Consider the following 24984-nt stretch of genomic DNA (forward strand, 5'->3'; position numbering starts at 1 on the left):
CGAAACCTCTTCGCCAGGCTCCACGCAGCTGGCTTCTGTTCCCGAGTTGGCGCAGCCCGATGGCGCTCCTGTTCCTGAGTTGGCGCATCCCGATGGCGCTCCTGTTCCTGAGTTGGCGCATCCCGATGGCGCTCCTGTTCCTGAGTTGGCGCAGCCCGATGGCGCTCCTGTTCCTGAGTTGGCGCATCCCGATGGCGCTCCTGTTCCTGAGTTGGCGCATCCCGATGGCGCTCCTGTTCCTGAGTTGGCGCAGCCCGATGGCGCTCCTGTTCCTGAGTTGGCGCATCCCGATGGCGCTCCTGTTCCCGAGTTGGCGCATCCCGATGGCGCTCCTGTTCCCGAGTTGGCGCAGCCCGATGCCGCTCCTGTTCCCGAGTTGGTGCCCCCTGATGGCACTCCTGTTCCTGAATGGGCGTCCCTCGGCGACGCTCCTGTTCCAGAGTTGGTGTCCTCCGACGGCACTTCTGTTCCTGAGTTGGTGTCCTCCGACGGCACTTCTGTTCCTGAGTTGGTGTCCTCCGACGGCACTTCTGTTCCTGAGTTGGTGTCCTCCGACGGCACTTCTGTTCCTGAGTTGGTGTCCTCCGACGGCACTTCTGTTCCTGAGTTGGTGTCCTCCGACGGCACCTCTGTTCCTGAGTTGGTGTCCTCCGACGGCACTTCTGTTCCTGAGTTGGCGCCCCCTGATGGCGCTCCTGTTCCAGAGTTGGTGTCCTTCGAAGGTGCTTCTGTTTCCTCGTCGGCACTCCCAGATGGCGCTCCTGTTTCCGAGATGACGCCCCCAGATGGCGCTCCTGTTTCCGTGTTGGCGCCCTCCGATGGTACTTCTGTTCCAACGATGGCGCCCCCCGACGGCGCTTTTGAACTCTCGTCGGCGCTCCCCGACAGCGCTTCTGGTCTCCTATCATGCCTACCGCAAGGCATATTAAATGACTTCAAATTTGCCCCTCAGGGTCCAGGACCTCCTTTTTGTTGTTGGTTTTTGTATTGGGCACGCCAGGAGTCGTGCCTTCGGGGAGGGGCCTACTGTCAAGCTTGGAGACTCAGGGTGATCCTGTGCTCCAGTGTGCCACGCCCTTCTCTCCCCAGTCTCCAACCAGCCTCCCTCTCCTGATTGGTTAGCTGGGGCTAATTAGCCCCAGCTGCTACTATTTAGGAGAGGCTCAGGGAAAGGCTGGTTGGAGATTATTGAGTGTAACTCTGTCTGTTTGCTCCTGGTAACTCTGTCTGTTTGCTCCTGGTAACTCTGTCTGTTTGCTCCTAGTAACTCTGTCTGTTAGCTCCTGGTATCTCTGTCTGTTTGCTCCTGGTAACTCTGTTTTATCTTCCTCCTAGCTCCTGTCGGTCAGTTTAGTCTGTTTCGTCCGTTTAGTCTTTGTTCAGTCTGTTTAAACTGTTTAGTGTGTTTAGCAGTTGCCCCTTTGTTTGTTAGCTCAGTTTGTTAGCCTTTGTTTATTAGCTTAGTTCATGCACGTTTAGATTAGTCTGTTTAGCCACGTTAGTCTGTTTTACCCTGTTAGTCTGTTTAGCCCCGTTAGTCTGTTTAGCCCCGTCAGTCTGTTTAGTCCTGTTAGTCTGTTTAGCCCCGTCAGTCTGTTTAGTCCTGTTAGTCTGTTTAGCCCTGTTAGTCTGTTTAGCCCTGTTCGTCTGTTTAGTCCTGTTCAGTCCTGTTCTGTCAGTTTAACCCTGTCTTGTCTTTATTATTAATAAATATAGTTTTTTCACACATCTCCGCGTTTGTGTCCGCCCCTCCTGTCCGTCTAGCCCACAAACCGTTACAATTTGTAGTATATACAGTACAACAGGAATATTTCTTTACATATTCCAGCTTGTTTGAAAAGTCCTCCACACTTCTTTGCTTGACCCTTAAAAAGAGAAACATGAAGCAGATCAGAATTATAAAATCAAATCAAATCAACTTTATTTATATAGCGCTTTTTACAATAGACATTGTCTCAAAGCAACTTTACAAAATCCAGGACCAACAGATACAAAAAACCCCTGTTGAGCAAGCCGAGGGCGACTGTGGCAAGGAAAAACTCCCTGAAAATTACAGGAAGAAACCTTGAGAGGAACCAGACTCAGCAGGGCCCATCCTTCTTGGGTGGCCAGGAGGATACTTTAAATAAATACACGATTTACACAGAGCATACGAACACAGAATTAAATGATCTAAAAGTTATAACTGGTAATAAATAGATAAATAATAATAGAGTTGTTCTTCGGTGTAGTCTTCAATAATGCCTGTAGTGATTTCTTGTCATTCTTGGTGCAATTACTCCAGACCAGTCACATCCGGCAGGAGCAGCATAGTTGTCACGGCAGTCTCGACTTTAATCCTTAACCTCGGCGGGTGAACAGGTTTCCATCAGAACGCCTTTGGAGTAAAACAACAAAGAATGTAGTTAATAATGTACAATGCTAGTTGAGTAAAACAGTTTTACAGAGAGTTTTAGACTCCGGCAGCCCTAATTATTACAGCATAACTAAAAGGGAGAGCGAGCAGGTAACAAGGTCATGAAGGCTTTCACAGGACATCAGCTTCCACCTCTCCTACCCAAACCGGAGTGATTGGACAAGAGAGGCAGAACGACAGCAGCCCAACATCCCTGATCACCACAAGTTTCTATGACCAAGAACCCCCAAGCTCTGCGCCTTTGTCTATACTAATCAAAAGCCTGAGAAAATAAATATGTTTTCAGTCTAGACTTAAACATTGAGACTGTGTCCGAATCCCGAATAGAGGCAGGAAGATTATTCCAGAGTTGTGGAGCTTTGTAAGAAAATGCTCTTCCACCAGCTGTGGTCTTTTTAATTTTAGGAACTATAAGTAACCCTGCATCTTGTGAACGAAGTGGACGCGCTGGATTGTAGTGATTAATAAGTTCACTCAGATACTGTGGAGCCAGACCATGTAGTGCTTTATAGGATAGTAAAAGTATTTTGTAATCAGTGATAGTAACATAATCGCTACTGTGTTGTTAGATGTCTCATTAGAAAAACACTAGACCTCAAACTTAAATTGCTGTGAGTTTTATTTTAAGTGTATGTCACAGCAACTCTTTAACAGAAAAATAGAATCAATTTCTACTTAAAAAACTAGACTTCAAACTTAAAATTATTATAACTGGGAATTACTTCATTCTGGTGTAATATGTATACTGTAAAAAATATTACCCTATATCTACTCAATAAAATTAAGGCAACAGATTACACGCAATACTATTAAGTAAAAACTACTAGGCTATATTTTGATTCAAATGTAATCAATTATAACACTTTAAAAAATCCATTTAATTTGAGTAGAGGTAATACAATATATTAAATATTTAATTTCAATCTACACAAAAGAATTAAGTAGATTCAAAGCACAAACTACAATTAGTACTAATAAAATTAAGTTGACTATAGAAAACATAATTAGTGATATTTACTCAATAAAATTAAGCCAACAGAATAATAATATTAATGACATGAATAACTGTAAATGGAAAACATGAAAAAAGAACCACTTCAGAGGTTAATACTTTATTTGAATACTCTTGCAGTGACTTAAAAATAAAGTTGTCCCAGCTGAAATTTTAATTCTTTGTTTCAACTGCTTAAACAAAAATTTATTTAAATTTTATTTTTAAACAGAAAATAGTAAAACAGTTTTGATAATTTAATATACAACTCTAAATAAGAAAAATCTGGGACAGACCGGAAAATGCAAATACAAAATGCAGTGTTTCTTACATTTCCTTTGACTTTCATTAAATTGCAGACAAAAAAAATGTGTTTGATATAAAGCAGAGAGTGACATTTTTAAATGTGTCCTTTCTTAGATAGCAAACTTATTTTATGTTGGTGCTTTAGCCATTTTTTCAGTGTGCATGCAACTTGTTGGGAGAGGGCATACTTTTGGCAGAGCAGCTGTATATGAATACATTTTAACTTTTTGATACAGCTTGTCTATTACACTAGATAGCTTCAATAAATAAAAGAGCATCATGCATGGAACACAAATAACTATATCTACTGTAAAGCGAGTCCATGCTTCTGTTTTTTTCTTTGCCTAATAATGTCAAACTTTAATATGCTGATTTGAAGTAGGGAATAATTGCTTGCATGGCAGCCTGTAGCTGTGCTAGTTTAAAAGCACAGTAATGATGGATGAAATCTGCTGTAGGTTTTTTTTTTTTTTTTACTTGCTTGATATACAAGAAAATTATAAAAGCCATTTAAGGTCAGAGTTTATAATACATCTGGTAGTTTTTCCCCTTTTAAATATCTGTACATCTTAAGTATTTGCTCTCATTTTTTTTATTTCTTTGATGTCCAGGAGGAGATAGAGCCCTTCCCAGATGAGAAAGAACATTTTCTTCAGCAACTCTACAAATTTATGGAGGATAGAAGTAAGCTGTCTTAATAGTGTGTGATGTCCTGTCATATGTTATATTTTTAGTTCTGTTGTACACACCAGTATGTGGTAAAATAACCGGATTTTTTATTAAAGCTTTTATGCATCTTGTCTTTCTCACTGCTGTTAGGTATCTTTATGCCATTCCCTGAACAAAGAACCAAGTAGTTTAGCTCTGTTTGTGACCATCCAGCTTTCTCTTTTCAAAGGTTTTTAGTGGGATTTAGATATGTAGAATGGGCGATTTTGTGGGAAAAAAACAAACCTTTAAGTTGAGGAAAACCAGGAAACCCTGTAATGGAGCTTAATTTATGCATAGTTTACAAAGACAAATTTGTCCAATTTAGCCTTGCACCCCCAGATCCCCAAATTATGGCATTAAGGTCTGGAGATTAAGCTGGTCATGACAGGGTCTTGATCTGGTGGCCCTTGGTTGTAAAGTGTTATTCAAATGAGTTGGTAGCTATCCCATTCAGTGGAGACTCTATACAGGTCTGTAGCTTTATTGTCTCAGTGCCTGCTGCTTGAACTTGTTCTTATAACTGTTGTCTAGGAATGAAAACAAACCTGACACTCACTGCATCCCCCTGCCATTTAAGTTAGCATTTCTGTTTGTCACTCAAGAATGTTACTTTTAATTCATTTTGCATTAATATTTTGATTACAGTTACTTTTAAGTAACTACTAGCACTGTTTTTGTGACTCAATTGGCCCTGTTGCAAGAATATAGTGATGATCACAGTAGTGATTTTTATACTTTTCCTCCTAAAATAAGATTTGGTTTTGATGACCATTTAATCAATACATCAAATAAAGTGAGATGCATCTGTGTTCGAATTTACATCTTATTATTAAAGGAAGGTCCTCTTACTTGAAAATGTATTCCATTTATGGAGCGTTTGTGATGTCACATACAGATTTCTATATTTTTTTCATAATTATTATTAACTGTAAATGATTGCTTTTAGCATTGGGTGACAGTTGTCATAGTTGCGACACAGAAAAAGTTGGGACAGTTTGGAAAATGCAAATAAAATAAAAATGCAGTGTTCATGCATTTCAGGCCTGCAACACATTCCAAAGTTGGGACAGGGGCAATTTAGGCCTAGTAATGAGGTGAAAAAACAGGTGATGTCAACAGGTGATTGTAGTCAAGGTTTGATACAAAAGCAGCAACCAGGAAAGGCTCTCCAGTTTGTCAACAAATGCGTGAGAAAATGATTGAAATGTTTAAAAACAATGTACCTTAAAGAAAGATTGGAAGGGATTTGCATATTTCTCCCTCTACAGTGCATAATATCATTAAACGATTCAAGGAATCAGGTGGAATTTCAGTGTGTTAAGTCCAGGGGCACAAGCTTAAGCTGAATGCTGGTGATCTTTGATCTCTCAGACGGCACTGCATCAAGAACTGCCACTCAACAATAGCTGATATAACCACATGGGCAAGGAATTACTTTGGCAAACCTACAATACGAGGCGAGTTTATATGCGAATCAGCTTTGTGTACGGAGAGCCACACCCTGATCTCTCAACTCTATGCAGACGCTATCATGCAGGTCCCTATCCAGCCATTTCCTCCCCGTATGAACAACAAGCCAATTGCTGTTCATATACAGTGCCTTGCAAAAGTATTCAGCCCCCTTGAACTTTTCAACCTTTTGCCACATTTCAGGCTTCAAACATAACGATATGAAATTGTAATTTTTTGTGAAGAATCAACAACAAGTGGGACACAATCGTGAAGTAGAACGAAATGTATTGGATATTTTAAACTTTTTTTAGAAATAAAAAACTAAAAAGTGGAGCGTGCAATATTATTCAGCCCCTTTACTTTCAGTGCAGCAAACTCACTCCAGAAGTTCAGTGAGGATCTCTGAATGATCCAATGTTGACCTAAATGACTGATGGTGATAAATAGAATCCACCTGTGTGTAATCAAGTCTCCGTATAAATGCACCTGCTCTGTGACAGTCTCAGAGTTCTGTTTAAAGCGCAGAGAGCATCATGAAGACCAAGGAACACACCAGGCAGGTCCGAGATACTGTTGTGGAGAAGTTTAAAGCCGGATTTGGATACAAAAAGATTTCCCAAGCTTTAAACATCTCAAGGAGCACTGTGCAAGCGATCATATTGAAATGGAAGGAGTATCAGACCACTGCAAATCTACCAAGACCTGGCCGTCCCTCTAAACTTTCAGCTCAAACAAGGAGAAGACTGATCAGAGATGCAGCCAAGAGGCCCATGATCACTCTGAATGAACTGCAGAGATCTACAGCTGAGGTGGGAGACTCTGTCCATAGGACACAATCAGTCGTACACTGCACAAATCTGGCCTTTATGGAAGAGTGGCAAGAAGAAAGCCATTTCTCAAAGATATCCATAAAAAGTCACCTGGGAGACACACCAAACATGTGGAAGAAGGTGCTCTGGTCAGATGAAACCAAAATCGAACTTTTTGGCCACAATGCAAAAGGTTATGTTTGGCGTAAAAGCAACACAGCTCATCACCCTGAACACACCATCCCCACTGTCAAACATGGTGGTGGCAGCATCATGGTTTGGGCCTGCTTTTCTTCAGCAGGGACAGGGAAGATGGTTAAAATTGATGGGAAGATGGATGGAGCCAAATACAGGACCATTCTGGAAGAAAACCTGTTGCAGTCTGCAAAAGACCTGAGACTGGAACGGAGATTTATCTTCCAACAAGACAATGATCCAAAACATAATCAACATAAGCAAAATCTACAATGGAATGGTTCACAAATAAACGTATCCAGGTGTTAGAATGGCCAAGTCAAAGTCCAGACCTGAATCCCATCGAGAATCTGTGGAAAGAGCTGAAAACTGCTGTTCACAAACGCTCTCCATCCAACCTCACTGAGCTCGAGCTGTTTTGCAAGGAAGAATGGGCAAAAATTTCTGTCTCTCGATGTGCAAAACTGATAGAGACATACCCCAAGCGACTTGCAGCTGTAATCGCAGCAAAAGGTGGCGCTACAAAGTATTAACGCAAGGGGGCTGAATAATATTGCACGCCCCACTTTTCAGTTTTTTATTTCTAAAAAAAGTTTAAAATATCCAATAAATTTCGTTCCACTTCACGATTGTGTCCCACTTGTTGTTGTTTCTTCACAAAAAATTACAATTTCATATCGTTATGTTTGAAGCCTGAAATGTGGCAAAAGGTTGAAAAGTTCAAGGGGGCTGAATACTTTTGCAAGGCACTGTAGCTGTCCAGCGGCAGAGCTGAGTTTCAAACCGACGAAATGTTCGAAATTTCAGCTCTGGTGTGCTAGCGTGTTTTATCGCTGCGCCACCTAAGCAGCAAAATATTTATTTTTAAGGTTGCCACCACAACTGTTTGTATTCTTTTTTGGTTTAAAAAATCTATATGCATTGTGGGAGTTTCATTTAACTAATTATGTACACATTCTCCTCAGACACTCCTATCAATAAAAGACCAGTGTTGGGCTACAAGAACCTCAACCTCTTTAAGCTCTACAGGCTGGTTCACAAGCTTGGCGGATTTGACAGTGTAAGTACAGGGTTATTTTTTTCCAGTCTAAGGTGTAATTTTATAAACGATGATAGTGTGATTCATTTTTAACATTTTTCTTTTTGGGGGAATTCCATTTGAGTTAATATAGGAAAACACATTCTAGCTTCATGTGTAATTAATTTTATAAAATTAAGTCAGATTAAAAAATGAATAGTAGTATGATATCATTTTTAAATCAAATGTGCATGTAGCAAAATAAAAATGTTAAGAAGACCCTTGACATTATTGAATGTGTCTAAATTTAATTGCATTCTCTTTTCATTAACTTTTCTTAGTTGTCAAAAATTATAAAAAATTGTGATCCACTACCATTGCAAAAAGTGGCATTCAATACAAAAGAGGCATATGAGTGTTGACCTGTGGGTCAGGTAAGTAATTAAAGGAAAAATACATATACAGTACAATTAACTTAATTTCTAGAGTTCAAGAGAGGCTTTATCGTCATTTTAGCTAAAAGTACATATTGAAACTGAACAATGTTCCTCCAGGACCAGGGTGCAACACAGAAGGGATCAAGACTGTGTTGGTTGTGTGTGTGCGAGTGTGTGCATGTGCAAGTGCGTGTGTGGGCGTGAGTGAGTGTATGTGCGTACGTATGTGTGAGCATCAGCCCCGGCTCTGGACTGCTTTGCTTGGGGGGGCAGTAAAACCTAATGAGCCAGAAATATATTCAAGGCTTGATTTGTGCATGAATGATGACAGCCAAGCTATTGATACTGGCTTAAAGTGATGTATGAGGTAAAGAAATAAAAATGCATGTTTTCGAACTTAAACTTAAAACCCAATGATTAAAAAATACATGTTGATTATGTAAATGGAGAAAAAAGATTATCTAATTGTATTTCATTTTAATACGCCCCCTTAATTAAATTGCCATTACTAATAGAACAACTCTATTTCTTGAAAGGCTTTAATACAAATTTAAGTCAAAGCTGACAAATGTACCTACACACAGACTGAGAATATTCAAACGTGGAAATAGGAATGAGTGAGAATATTTATATTATTGGGAAATTAAAATATAAAGAAAACAAAAGAATACTAATTCTGTAAAAAAAAAGTGTTTACCAGTATACCTGCCTCTCGCTCACACTAACAGAACATATACTGCCGAACTGAACTGTTTGGGGCAGTCTGCCGATTTTTATATGACTCAAAGAGCCAATCAGGAATAAGCAAGGAAATATCTTCACACTGTAAAACAAAATGCATTTTTGTGATTGGTTCAGAGATAATTTTAAAAATAGCCGTTGCTTGCATTGTGCTTGGGGGGGCAAAGACACAATTTGGGGGGGCAATGCCCCCCTCAGCCCCCCCCTAGCGCCGGCCCTGGTGAGCATGTACTGTATATACAGTGTATCACAAAAGTGAGTACACCCCTCACATTTCTGCAGATATTTAAGTATATTTTCATGGGACAACACTGACAAAATGACACTTTGACACAATGAAAAGTAGTCTGTGTGCAGCTTATATAACAGTGTAAATTTATTCTTCCCTCAAAATAACTCAATACACAGCCATTAATGTCTAAACCACCGGCAACAAAAGTGAGTACACCCCTAAGAGACTACACCCCTAAATGTCCAAATTGAGCACTGCTTGTCATTTTCCCTCCAAAATGTCATGTGATTTGTTAGTGTTACTAGGTCTCAGGTGTGCATAGGGAGCAGGTGTGTTCAATTTAGTAGTACAGCTCTCACACTCTCTCATACTGGTCACTGAAAGTTCCAACATGGCACCTCATGGCAAAGAACTCTCTGAGGATCTTAAAAGACGAATTGTTGCGCTACATGAAGATGGCCAAGGCTACAAGAAGATTGCCAACACCCTGAAACTGAGCTGCAGCACAGTGGCCAAGATCATCCAGCGTTTTAAAAGAGCAGGGTCCACTCAGAACAGACCTCGCGTTGGTCGTCCAAAGAAGCTAAGTGCACGTGCTCAGCGTCACATCCAACTGCTGTCTTTGAAAGATAGGCGTAGGAGTGCTGTCAGCATTGCTGCAGAGATTGAAAAGGTGGGGGGTCAGCCTGTCAGTGCTCAGACCATACGCCGCACATTACATCAAATTGGTCTGCATGGCTGTCACCCCAGAAGGAAGCCTCTTCTGAGGTCTCTAAACAAGAAAGCCTGCAAACAATTTGCTGAAGACATGTCAACAAAGGACATGGATTACTGGAACCATGTCCTATGGTCTGATGAGACCAAGATTAATTTGTTTGGTTCAGATGGTCTCAAGCATGTGTGGCGGCAATCAGGTGAGGAGTACAAAGTCAAGTCAAGTCAAGTCAACTTTATTTATATAGCGCTTTTTACAATATACATTGTCTCAAAGCAACTTTACAAAATCCAGGACCAACAGATACAAAAACCCCTGTTGAGCAAGCCGAGGGCGACTGTGGCAAGGAAAAACTCCCTGAAAATTACAGGAAGAAACCTTGAGAGGAACCAGACTCAGCAGGGCCCATCCTTCTTAGGTGGCCTGGAGGATACTTTAAATAAATACACGATTTACACAAATCATACAAACACAGAATTAAATGATCTAAAAGTCATAACTGGTAATAAATAAATAAATAAACAATTAAATAATAATAGAGTTGTTATCCGCTCTAGTCTTCAATAAAGTCTGTAGTGATTTCTTGTCGTTGCAATTACTCCAGACCCGTCACATCTGACAGGAGCAGCATCGTTGTCCCGGCAGTCTCGACTTTAATCCTTAACCTCGGCGGGTAAACAGGTTTCCATCAGAATGCCCTTGGAGTAAAACAACAGAGAGTGTAGTTAATAATGTACAATGCTAGTTGACAAACAGTTTTACAGAGAGTTTTAGACTCCGGCAGCCCTAATTATTACAGCATAACTAAAAGGGACAGCGAGCAGGTAACAAGGTCATGAAGGCTTTCAAAGATAAGTGTGTCATGCCTACAGTCAAGCATGGTGGTGGGAATGCCATGGTCTGGGGCTGCATGAGTGCAGCAGGTGTTGGGGAGTTACATTTCATTGAGGGACACATGAACTCCAATATGTACTGTGAAATACTGAAGCAGAGCATGATCCCCTCCCTCCGGAAACTGGGTCGCAGGGCAGTGTTCCAGCATGATAATGACCCCAAACACACCTCTAAGATGACCACTGCTTTATTGAAGAGGCTGAGGGTAAAGGTGATGGACTGGCCAAGCATGTCTCCAGACCTAAACCCAATAGAACATCTTTGGGGCATCCTCAAGCGGAAGGTGGAGGAGCGCAAAGTCTCGAATATCCACCAGCTCCGTGATGTCGTCATAAAGGAGTGGAAAAGCATTCCAGTGGCAACCTGTGAAGCTCTGGTAAACTCCATGCCCAGGAGAGTTAAGGCAGTTCTGGGAAATAATGGTGGCCACACAAAATATTGACACTTCAGGAACTTTCACTAAGGGGTGTACTCACTTTTGTTGCCGGTGGTTTAGACATTAATGGCTGTATATTGAGTTATTTTGAGGGAAGAATAAATTTACACTGTTATATAAGCTGCACACAGACTACTTTTCATTGTGTCAAAGTGTCATTTTGTCAGTGTTGTCCCATGAAAAGGTATACTTAAATATCTGCAGAAATGTGAGGTGTACTCACTTTTGTGATACACTGTATATGCGTTTGTGTGTATGATTAAGCATGATTGTGTATCAGAATCTAAGTGTGTTAGTGTATGTATATGTGAAGGTGTTTGTGAGTGTGTGTATATTAGTGTATGTGCATGTAAGTTTGTGTATGAGTGTGTATATACTGTATGTGAGTAATTGTGTCACAGTCTAAGTGTGTGTGCATGTATGTGTGCATATGAGAGTTGAATATTAGTTTGTGTATGTGTGAGCATGTGTGTATGCATGCATGGGAGTTTGTGAGTGTGCATGTGTGAATGTGCCTGAGTGTGTGCGAATGTGTGTTTATGTATGTTTCTGTGCGTGTGTGTTTTTACGTGTGTGTTTCTGTGCATGTGTGTGTGTTTGTAGTGTTCATATGATTTAGTGTTAGTGAATGTGTCTGTGTGAGTGTGTTTGCATGTGTATGTACAGTATATATACATTATATTGCCAAAAGTATTCGCTCATCTTGTGACGGGGCGAACCCCGTGGGTAGTGTCGGGCGATTGGTCTGGGACCCGGAATAAAAGTTGAGAACTTAGGTTTACTTCCTTTTTCTGCCTTATTTATTTACACACATATAAACACGGCGCTATTTACAGACATACAAACGCGCACACTGGACAAAAACAAAACGAAAAGTTCACAAACATAAACTAACACTCCGACAATGTTTGCACTCACAACTACTTCACTACAAAGTCATACACACTGTTGTGGTTTCGTTCTCAAATGGTAGACTGAACTCCCCCATTGTCTACCTGTGCGTGCTTTTATTCTGGTAGCCCCTCCCCCTCGACTGAGCCGATATATTTATAGGGTACCTAGGGTACAATATACAGGGTTACACATTACGATGGTAAACACTAGCAAATCGACGCACTCCCAGTGTCGAGACAGGAAATCAGCAGTGATATTTTCAGACCCTTTTCTATATTTGATCTTAAACCAGTAGGGCTGCAATGAGAGGTGCCACCTCGCAATTCGAGCATTTGAGTCCTTCATCCTCCCAATCCATTGCAGTGCCCTGTGGTCTGATTCTAAAACAAAGTCATTTCCTAATATATAGTACTTTAAAGAGTCCATGGCCCACTTAATAGCTAGGGCTTTCTTCTCAATCGTGGAGTACATAGTCTCCCTTGGAAAAAGTTTTTTGCTCATGTACAGGACAGGTTTATGATCCTCACCTTCGCCCTGAAGCAGAACTGCACCAAGTCCAGTGCCTGACGCATCTGTCTGGACGACAAAAGTTTTATCAAAATCCGGGCTGGTTCTTTGCACAAAGCATCTTTAAGGTCTTTGAAAGCGGTTTCACAGCCCTCTGTCCATTTTATCCGTTGGGGCATGTCTTTCTTTGTCAGTTCAGTTAGTGGTGCCGCTTTAGTGGAAAAGTTGGGTATAAATCTCCTATACCAACCCACGAGACCCAAAAATGAGCGCACCCTCCTCTTAGTTGTAGGTTGGGGTGTTGCTCTCATAGCCTTTACCCTGTCCACTTGTGGTCTTATACAACCACCACCAAGAACATAGCCCAAGTAGGAAACTTTCTTCTGAGCTAGATGGCACTTACTTGGATTAGCCGTTAGCCCAGCCTCACTGATTTTCTTAAAGACAGTGTCCAGGTGTCTCAGATGTCTTTGAAAGGTTGCAGCAGCTCCATGAAGACCGAATGGCATGGTTTTGAAATGGTATAGGCCCGTACAAGTACCGTTCTCCTGGCAACCGCCAAACCCAGACTAGTCCATTGGATTGCCAGACGGAGAAGGGTGATTCTTCACTCCAGAGAACACGTTTCCACTGCTCTAGAGTCCAATGGCGGTGTGCTTTACACCACAGCATCCAACGCTTTGCATTGCGCTTGGTGATGTACGGCTTGGATGCAGCTGCTCAGCCATGGAAACCCATTCCATGAAGCTTTCTATGCACTGTTCTTGAGCTAATCTGAAGGCCACATGAAGTTTGGAGGTCTGTAGCAATCGACTCTGCAGAAAGTTGGCGACCTCTGCGCACTATGCGCCTCAGTATCTGCTTACCCCGCTCTGTCATTTTACGTGGCCTACCACTTGGTGGCTGAGTTTCTGCAGCTCCCATTTGCTTCCACTTTGTTATTATACTACTGACAGTTTGTGGAATATTTAGAAGCGAGGAAATTTCATGACTGGACTTGTTGCACAGGTGACATCCTATCACGGTACCATGCTGAGTTGAATGAAGAGCTATGATCTATGAACAGCACCCTAATGTATGTGTTCTTTCTGACCAGATGTTTAAAAGCCAGATGAAGTGTGGTGGCTATGGCGTTGTACGTTGAGCAGTTGGGACGATACATAAAGTGCAGTGGGTCAATAGTGGGAGACAGCAGGGTCTTCATATGACTCATGACATGCTTCTCAAAGCACTTCATGACAATAGGCATGAGTGCTACGGGATGTTAGTCCTTGAAGCATGACACAGATGACTTCTTTGGCACTGGCACAATGGTGGTTGCCTTGAAGCATGTTGGAACAACGGCGCTGCTCAGAGAGATGTTGAAGATGTCTGTGAGGACATCTGCCAGCTGGTCTGCACATTCTTTGAGCACTCTGCCAGGAATGTTGTCTGGTCCGGCCGCTTTCCGCGGGTTGACTCTGAGTTTTCCTCAAATCAGCTGTGGTGAGATGAAGCACCTGGTCACTGGAAGGTGGGATGGTCTTCCTCGCCACTATGTCGTTCTCTGCCTCAAACCGAGCGTAGAAGTCGTTCAGCACATCTGGTACGGAGGTATCGCTGTCACAGGCGTGTGGTGTAGTTCTGTAGTTGGTGATGGCCTGGATGCCCTGCCACATATGCCTTATGTCACCACTGTTCTGGAAGTGGCTGTGGATGACAAGGGCCGTCTTGTCGCCTGCTTTGAAAGCAGAGTCACTGACCCTCAGCAGTGTACGCTCCTCTGAAGTCATCCACAGCTTCTGGTTGAGTTGTGTGGTGATTGTTTTGATGATGGTGACATCATTAATGCAGGTCAATGTAGCAGGTCACTGATGTAGTGTATTTCTCTAGGTTGGTGAAGTCCCTGTATGTTGCAGCCTTCCTAAACATGTCCCAGCCAGTGCACTCAAAACAGTCATGAAGAGCAGAGATGCTGGCCAGGTTTTCACCTGTTTCAGTTATGGATTGGAGGTTCTGACGAGTGGTCTGTATGCTGGAATCAGCATAACAGAGATGTGGTCTGAGTAGCCGAGGTGGGGACGGGGCGCTGCCCTGTACGCTCCGGGATTGTTTGTGTAAACATTATCCAGGGTGTTCACTCCTCTCTTTGCAAAGTCCACATGTTGGCAGAATTTAAGGATGAATGTTCGATATGGCGTCAAAATAGGGCCAAAAGTATTGAGAACCAAAAAGCTGATTTTGAGTCCACTTAAGTCCACTTGACTTGAGTCCTCATAAATAGTCTGTTTTTCGCTTTTTACTGCGCTTTTTCCTGTCACGCTTCTCTCTGTCTCGCTGTCAGTTTAAAAAGTTTCTCGCTTCCGCTTTTTTTTTGGTACTACGCTCATTTACGCTTTTCTCAGCCTTTCTCTCAGCTCAGACTTTTTCTTGAGTTAGAGTTCTGACATCCTCCGTCTCCCTAATCCAGCCTGAAATAGTTCCAACTCCTCTGAAGGAGATGGGGTGTTGTCTGAATTTTCATTCAGCAAGAAGAAGTCAGGAAAGGGTTTTGACAACTTTGTGATCTTGCAAACTTTAGAGGCAACTGCACTAAAAAACACTGGGCTGAAAACAACCCAACCTGGGCTATTTGGCAATCCAGTGCTGGGTAAATATTGGACAAAACACACTCTGGGTTATTTAAACCCAACTTGTTGGGTTATGCAATTTAACCATTGTGCTGGGTGTTTTTTTATTATTATTATTATTTAGAATTATTAAGAAATTATTAACTATAATAATGTATATGGATACACACAAAAAACAAAATTTGAAAATAAAATCAGACAGATTAATGTATTATTTACACATATTTAAGTGTTACATGCGTTACTTTGATTACAGCCCACAGATTATTTGTATATACTTAAGATAAGATTCCTTTATTGATCCCCATGGGGGAAATTTGAGTGATACAGCAGCTCCAGTACAGTGTAAGTACAGTAAGTAGAGTAAATAAAAAATAGAATAAAAAAGAAAAAATAAGGAAAGAAATTTGCTATGCAATGCAATTACTATTATACATCAGTATGGCAATTACTACAATATAATACAAACACTATATATTCTAATATATACATATGTATAAATGATGAAACAGAGTCCAGTGCTGGGCAAAAGGGTAGGGGGAGATCTTGAGTTATTGTATGGGGAAAGTTGGCTCATTAGTGTGTTGTGTAGTACTCTTGGATAAGAGTCAGAGATAAATTACTGAATGTAGTAAATTACTGAATGTCACCTCCATCATCAATCAGAAAGGGCCCTCCATATCACCCCCACTGACCAAATAATGTTTTGGTGGTGAATCATTCTCAGCACTTATATGACTAACATGGTAATGAAATGATAGTGGGTGTGTTCTGGTATGAGTACATGAGGTACTGCATTGTTGTTGGCATTTTGAAATACTGTTTAAACTTAGTGGCCTCCAAAAACCCATCTTGTGAGCACTGGTTGTACAGTTGACACTTGAGCTGTTTAATTTTGAATGGATTAATAATAATTAATAATAATTAATTTAAAACATTTCTGGAGTTTTATTTTTTTTAAGGAGAAAACTTTTATTCACATACGTATTCACAGACCCTTTGCTAGGACACTAGGTGTTTTATGATTGATTTATGCAGCCCTGAGATATGTCTGAAATTTAATTAGAGTTCACCTGTTGCAATTTCAACTGATTGGACAAGGAACTGGCACACACCTGGGTCTCTAAGAGCCCACAAGTTACACTACATTGTTAGGACAAAAGCCTAAGCAAGTGTCAGTAGATTTCCACAATTAAATTGTGGCAGGATAAAGATAAGCACAATGATATAAAGCAATATCTAGTGATTTAAGTGTACTTAAGACCACAGTGGCTGTAATAATTTTAAGATGGATGAAGGTTTGCCCAACTTTGAACCTTTTTTAGAGTTTGCTGTTTGGCCAAATTGGACATCCCTGCAAAAAGCACTACATAAATCAAGCCTTCATGACAGAATGGTTAGACAGAATTCACTGTTAAATAAAAGACATGTGACAGCCATTTTGGAGTTTGCTAAGATTCAACAGATTTTTAGCAAACTTCTCAGCAGCAGGGACAGAAATACTGTTAGGAATTGATGGAGGCAGTAGCTTGTAAAGTAAGCACTGGATGTGTGTGTACTAGATGTGTATTACCTAATGAAGTGCTCTGTAAATGTATATTACATTGATGCACAACACTACAAATTTGGTAAATGTTTAGGTACATCAAGTTTGAGTTTCACGTATTTTTGCTTTCCATATGTTATCTTCACAAGAAATAACTAAAAGGGCTGTTTTGTTGCTTTAACATACAAAACACAAATTTTCCAAATAGCAAAAAAAATAAAATAAAATAAACAGTATAAACCAAATATATTTAATGTTTTGTCTGGTTAGCTTAACTTCATTTGTTAATATATGTCCATTTCTGCATTTGTCCTGCAACACATTCCAAAAAAGTTGGGACAGTAAAGCAGTTATTACTTTTATAATTTTGCCATTCCTTCTCACAAAACTGGCTTTTGGTCCAGAGCAAATGGCGTCTATTTTTTCCTAAATGGGTTTAAAATACAAATTTATCTGACCACAATACACATTTCTACTTTGTGACGGTCCATCCCAAATGCCACAGGTTTTGTAGTGCTTGAAAAAGTAATCCCTTGCTCATGTGGTTATATCAGCTATTGATGGATGACTGTTCTTGATGTTGTACCATCTGAGGGTTTAGAGATCATGGGTGTTCAACTTACGCTTGTGCCATTGTCTTTTACGCACTGATATATTCCTTGAATCGTTTGTTGATATTAAGCACTTGTTACATGCCAGCCTAGGGTATCTGTGTATCTTATGCACATCAAAGTTATACACACCAGTTTCACACCGAGGTGAGCTTTACAATCACAAATGTATTTGCAATAGAGAAAACTGTACATTCAAAATGAGCTGTCTCTCCAGGGGTAAGGCCAAAATAATAAACAAAACCCATATTGACTTTAAACCCAAAACATCTTCCTAACCTAACAACAAAAGAAAGAAAACAAAAGACAGGCCATTGCTCTGACTGTCTAACTAACTTAAAACCAGGAGAAACAAACAAAAAGACAAACAAAAAGGCACTAACCCCCTTCCAGCACTTCTGAACCCACATAAACACCACACTTAATATTTACAATTTTTCTACACAGACAAGTGATTACATTTATCATTTACAATATTTACCCCTCACTAATTCACTAACAATTACCCACAACTACACAATCCACACCACTACACATGAACCACTAACACTAATTTGCTCTGTTGCTCTCTCTACCTCCTCCTCCTCCTTTCTTCTCCTTTTATAGTCCCAACAGCACATGTGATTAGGGAGGCAAAAGAAAGAACACACAAACACACACACAACCTACACAGCAGCCGTAACACACTGTAGAGGGAGAAATAAGCAAAGCCTTTTCAATCTTTCTTTGAGGAACATTGGAAGGGCCCAGCAATCTTTCGATTCTTAGTCCAGGACCCTAACCATTGAGCTAACACTGCCCTTTTTTATATGCTTTTAAATATATTTATTCATACACTTTTGTTCATGCAGTAAATTTGCTTGACCAGGTAATACATCAGTTAGTTATTCGGGCCATTAACTTTTGGCAAATGTTTTTGAAGTGCATAGTATTTCAGCACACTGTTTTATTTTGCTAAATTTTTAACAGTTTATGGAAAACAAAATGTAAGGGTTATTGTAAACTTTTAAATAATAAAAAAATAAAAAAATTAGGACTTTATAGTCACCCTTTACATCAAGAGATTTTCTGTTTGCACTATGTTACTTGGGTTGTTTTGTTTTCTGATTTCTGTCTAATTCTGAGACAATGCTACTTTTTACAAGTAATTCTACTCTTGGTTTTTATGTTACTGTTTTGTATCAGATTGAGAGTGGCTCTGTCTGGAAGCAAGTATATCAAGATCTGGGAATTCCTGTGTTGAACTCTGCTGCAGGTTACAATGTGAAATGTGCCTACAGAAAGTATGTAGTCCTAGCCAGTCTTTTATTCACAATAAAACATAAAATAGCAAGCCAAATATTTCATCTTATAAACTTATTTCTGTAAACTGAATTTTAAAAATGTTTGCAATGTATTATACAAATGTATTATTTTGTAGCTACACCTATCATACAAATTAGATTTTTTTTGCATATAATTACTGATTTTAGCCCATTTGTTGCCCTGTACACTCTATTACCCCCTGTACCTTATTTATAAATCAAACAGGGCCGCCATATGACCCCCACTGACTAGCTGTTATTTAGACCAATCTTATCACTGCAATTACACTAACATGGTAGTGACATTGTAGTGTGGGTGGTATAAGTTTAGCAGGTTGTTATTCAATGCAGCAGTGTTATTCAATGCCGAGAGAAAAATTGTGTTCCAACAAAAAAATAAACTGTCCATTTGTGCATAAAAAAAAAGAAGTACATGTACAGTTAGTGCTAACAGGGTGTGTTCCTAATTAAGTTGCTAGTTTAAAGTCTATCTAAAAAAACGGAACAACACTGCTGCAGCTGACACACACTGCCATATTATTACTATATTGGTGTTGTTGCAGTGCTCAGAATTGTCCTACAAACATCAGCTGGTAGGTTGAGGTCATATGGTGGTGCTTTTTGGATTGATAAATGGGGTACAGGAGGGTGAAAAAGTGTACAAAGCAACAGATGGGCTACAGTCAGTAATTGGATTCACATTCACATATATGTCACATTATTATGACAACTTTTCGAAGTTACTTTTCGTGAGCTGGCTTGGTGGGTATATAAGGTGTGTGATAGGCTGTCTGCACACATATCCGTCGTTGCTGTTGTAAAAATAGATGATTATTAGCTTTCAAACCAAGGGTGGCAGTATTTCTGAAACTGTGCAGTTTGTGAACTGTTCACATGCTGCTGTGGTGAGTATTGTGAGTGTACAAATGCCACCATTGCGAATAAGCGATGTGGATACTGCGGAGCACTACATGCCATTGATGTGAAAGATGAACATAGACTACAAAGGTGTACAAAGTCAGCAGTGCAGTGCAGTGCAGCAGCTCACCACCAAAATGAACCAGGGGGCTACCAGATGTGTGTCTAAAACAACAGTTCAGCAAACCCTACCGCGTATGGGGCTCCGAAGCAGACGGATGGTCACTGCACCTCTGCTAAGTTGCATTGGCAGAAAAGGCCTCAATTTTGATAGCAGTATTGGAATTGAACCTTCAATTATTGGCAACAGGTTGCCTTCTCCAATAAGTCAAGTTTTCTACTTCATCGAACGGATAGACCTTGGCGTGACAGGCTAGAAACATCACACCCTGCAACCATTGCTGGGAGAACACAAGCAGGTGGTGGCAGCATTATAGTCTGGGGAATGTTTTCGGGGCATTCATTGGGCTCATGCGTCCATGTGGAAGGCACTCTCAACAGATTTGGGAATTAATCCATCATTGCAGATCACGTACATCCATACATGCTAAACGTCTTCCCTGGTGGGAATACAACATGTCACATGGCTAGAAATGTCCAACATTGGTTGAAAGACCGTAAAGACCATGTACTACCCTGGCCCCCTAATTCCCCATACTTGCACCCAATTGAGCATCTGCGGGACCACCTCAATTGTTGTGTTTGCTCTATGGATCCTCCTTCTTGCACCCTCCAGCGACTGTGGGGTACACTGTAGTCAGCATGGCTTTAAATATCTGTGACAACCTACCAGGACCTTATTGAGTCACTCCCAGCCCGTCTAACTGATGTTCGTGCTTCAAAGTGTATATATGTATACACTGTCGAGTACAAATATATATGAAGATAGATATGTGTGTATATATAAGGGTATATAAAAACTTGCTGTCATATTTTAAAGTATTGTTTGTGCATATTAAACAGGTATCTGTATGGTTTTGAAGATTACTGCACCTCAGCAGGGATCACATTCCTCATGGACCTGCCATTTCAAGCCACTGGGAGGCAAGCAGAGAGCAACAATGGTAAAACAGCAGAGGCATCAACAAGGAGCACTGCAGCCAGCATCGATAGTGAGCCAAACTTTGAACAAGCAGTCAACTCACCAACTATTGTCAAGGTATTGAGACTCCATTTTAGTTCATTTTTAAAACTGTGCAGTTATTAATCTCTCTTTAATATGGATTACAGCAGCAGTATAGTTTTATTTTAAAAACTTTTGTGTCTCTCTTCTAGGAGGAGAAGGCAGGAGAAGCAGAAAATGTCAATAGCAAAGTGGACACAGCCAACTTAAAGGAGGATGACAAAGGATGTGGTGATGAAGTAGACAATGTTACTGAGATAGAGCTGAACCAACCCCAGGCTGTAGAATTCAACAATGGTCCAGTGATGAAAGATTTCTGTATGCAGAGATTTATGGAGGAAGAACAAAACAAGGAACTTTCAATGTAGGTAGAAACTGTTACACCAAATTTCATTGTCTAGTACTTAAATAGTGTCACAAGTGCAAATGGACACACAAATCACACGAACTTGGTGTTAAAATGTCAAAGAATCAGTGTGTTAAGCAGTTGAAGGACTAAAGCTGAGTTATGTTTCTCAGGATCAGCGTAAGCAAAACACATTAAAAAAGCAATTAGCTGTTGCATTCAGTCCTCAGCCTACAGATTCATATTGTCCTTAAGCACTAAAAGCTTGGAAAGTTTTGGCACTGAAAACTCTGCTGCAACAAACTCTACAATACACACTTGCACACACCAACACAAACACTTGTTACTACAGTAAAAAGATGCTTTGAAAAAGTTTTTGGCTTGGTGACCACATGTAAGATATAGTTTGTTAGTTCAGATAGTAAATCTTGTATATTAGGAGTAATCACAAAAGCCTGGCATTTTAACAGGAATTTGTAGACGTTTTATGTTTATAGATAGATTCTTACATACAGTGTATCACAAAAGTGAGTACACCCCTCACATTTCTGCAAATATTTAAGTATATCTTTTCATGGGACAACACTGACAAAATGACACTTTGACACAATGAAAAGTAGTCTGTGTGCAGCTTATATAACAGTGTAAATTTATTCTTCCCTCAAAATAACTCAATATACAGCCATTAATGTCTAAACCACCGGCAACAAAAGTGAGTACACCCCTAAGAGACTACACCCCTAAATGTCCAAATTGAGCACTGCTTGTCATTTTCCCTCCAAAATGTCATGTGACTCGTTAGTGTTACTAGGTCTCAGGTGTGCATAGGGAGCAGGTGTGTTCAATTTAGTAGTACAGCTCTCACACTCTCTCATACTGGTCACTGAAAGTTCCAACATGGCACCTCATGGCAAAGAACTCTCTGAGGATCTTAAAAGACGAATTGTTGCGCTACATGAAGATGGCCAAGGCTACAAGAAGATTGCCAACACCCTGAAACTGAGCTGCAGCACAGTGGCCAAGATCATCCAGCGTTTTAAAAGAGCAGGGTCCACTCAGAACAGAACTCGCGTTAGTCGTCCAAAGAAGCTGAGTGCACGTGCTCAGCGTCACATCCAACTGCTGTCTTTGAAAGATAGGCGCAGGAGTGCTGTCAGCATTGCTGCAGAGATTGAAAAGGTGGGGGGTCAGCCTGTCAGTGCTCAGACCATACGCCGCACACTACATCAAATTGGTCTGCATGGCTGTCACCCCAGAAGGAAGCCTCTTCTGAAGTCTCTACACAAGAAAGCCCGCAAACAGTTTGCTGAAGACATGTCAACAAAGGACATGGATTACTGGAACCATGTCCTATGGTCTGATGAGACCAAGATTAATTTGTTTGGTTCAGATGGTCTCAAGCATGTGTGGTGGCAATCAGGTGAGGAGTACAAAGATAAGTGTGTCATGCCTACAGTCAAGCATGGTGGTGGGAATGCCATGGTCTGGGGCTGCATGAGTGCAGCAGGTGTTGGGGAGTTACATTTAATTGAGGGACACATGAACTCCAATATGTACTGTGAAATACTGAAGCAGAGCATGATCCCCTCCCTCCGGAAACTGGGTCGCAGGGCAGTGTTCCAGCATGATAATGACCCCAAACACACCTCTAAGACGACCACTGCTTTATTGAAGAGGCTGAGGGTAAAGGTGATGGACTGGCCAAGCATGTCTCCAGACCTAAACCCAATAGAACATCTTTGGGGCATCCTCAAGCGGAAGGTGGAGGAGCGCAAAGTCTCGAATATCCGCCAGCTCCGTGATGTCGTCATGGAGGAGTGGAAAAGCATTCCAGTGGCAACCTGTGAAGCTCTGGTAAAGTCCATGCCCAGGAGAGTTAAGGCAGTTCTGGGAAATAATGGTGGCCACACAAAATATTGACACTTCAGGAACTTTCACTAAGGGGTGTACTCACTTTTGTTGCCGGTGGTTTAGACATTAATGGCTGTATATTGAGTTATTTTGAGGGAAGAATAAATTTACACTGTTATATAAGCTGCACACAGACTACTTTTCATTGTGTCAAAGTGTCATTTTGTCAGTGTTGTCCCATGAAAAGATATACTTAAATATCTGCAGAAATGTGAGGGGTGTACTCACTTTTGTGATACACTGTATATATATTAAAATGGTGAACACATTTTATGCTAAATGTACTTATGTTAAAAACTGCTGGGACAAGAGAAAACTGTAAGGGAGTTTTATTCACTCACATACTAGGCAGTAATACTATCCAGCAGAGACCCTTGACTTCGTATATATGTCAGATTGTAGGTTAAAATTTCTCCATCAGCAAACATTGTACTGTAGATCAGCGGTGCTTTAGGTGGGATAAGGCGTAGTTATTGTAACAGACTTTTCTGTGGTTGTATCGTGACAATGGTTTGATGGACGTTTCTACATGAAGTGAGTGTGTTTTGACCCTTTGGGGCTTCCATAGTTCATGGAATAGCATTCTTGGCTAACGACTCTAGCTGTCCGCTATTCGGTACCGTAACAGAAAAAGTAATAAAAGTGTTCTGCTCCTGACAACTTGTGAATATACCGTGTATTTATTTCTTTATTAAGCAAGTGCTACGACGCTACGACGCTCGGTTACATTTGAGAAACGCTGTCTTAATGAGAGATGCCGTGCACGGTCAAGTCTCAACATAAACTACGGATGACTCACAGGGCCAAATAGAATTTGCGTTAATGGCACTATTTTTTTTAATCGTGTTAAATTGAGATCGCGTTAATGCGTTATTATCGCGTTAACTTCGACAGCCCTAATATATATATATATATATATGGGTCAAAGACGAGACGTAACTTTTTAGTGTCCCCACTTGATAAATAATATACAATTATATTAATATAAGTGGATATACCTTCAATCTACTCCATTTGTACATCTTTACTGAAACCTAAAGTAATTTTTACGGAAAATGCATGATTTTTGAAAAAATAACCCTTGAAACCCCCAAAATGTCATTCAGTGCAACGGTCCCCCTACCTCTTTAAGTAATAAAACATTAAGAAAAAACTAATTAATCTTAAGTGAAACTTAAAATTTACTGCTTTGGCATAATTGTACAAATGTCATGTGTGCATGCTACTGCAGTCATGTGACCAATTATAACAACAAAAGAAGACTCCTTGGGACCCTTCAGCACACACACAAGGTCAATGCATTTTAACATTATTTGATAAAAATGTCTTTTTACTGACACAGTACATTAAAGAACAAAACTGAGTGTCATTCAGTACAACACAGAAAACGTAATATTACGGTTAATCTTGTAAACAAACAAGGTTATTAACATTTAAATGTGAATATGTGTAGAAATGTCTTTGAGCTAAGGTCAATGTGCTTTTGCAAACCACTGGGATAACTGTAAAATGTGCTAAAGTAAAATTTCTGTCATTCAGTACAACAACAGTCATTCAGTGCAACAGAATTTTGCTGTTGCACTAAATTGACAATGACATTGTTATACTGACTTTTTAATGTTTTAAAATTATTTTTAAATATTAAAACCACTTTTTTCCATTCTAGTCTTCCTTAATAAGAGCAGTAATTACAATGAATATTAATAATTATGTTTTTGATGAAGTGGTCCCTGAGATTTTGTTATTGTCAAGTACGATGACCTGCCATTCGTTGGGCAGGTACTGCTGTCTGTAGGAGATGAGGTGCAAGTTAGCTGCATGCTACAAAATTCAAACAGAAATTCCTTTGTGTGGCCAAATCT

General features: G+C 40.4%; 1 protein-coding gene across 1 annotated transcript in view; it reads left to right on the forward strand.

The window, feature by feature from the left end:
* The window catches only part of arid4b (AT-rich interaction domain 4B), a 201335-nt gene that overhangs the window by 150011 nt on the left and 26340 nt on the right, over positions 1–24984 (forward strand). Inside the window, exons 11-15 of the mRNA XM_062995823.1 lie at positions 4325–4397; positions 7846–7940; positions 18706–18803; positions 20706–20901; positions 21018–21229. Coding sequence (XP_062851893.1) covers positions 4325–4397; positions 7846–7940; positions 18706–18803; positions 20706–20901; positions 21018–21229 — 674 coding nt within the window. The remainder of the gene's footprint in view (positions 1–4324; positions 4398–7845; positions 7941–18705; positions 18804–20705; positions 20902–21017; positions 21230–24984) is intronic.

The sequence above is a fragment of the Trichomycterus rosablanca genome, chromosome 5 (genome assembly GCF_030014385.1).
Source record: "Trichomycterus rosablanca isolate fTriRos1 chromosome 5, fTriRos1.hap1, whole genome shotgun sequence".
Classification (NCBI taxonomy): domain Eukaryota; kingdom Metazoa; phylum Chordata; class Actinopteri; order Siluriformes; family Trichomycteridae; genus Trichomycterus; species Trichomycterus rosablanca.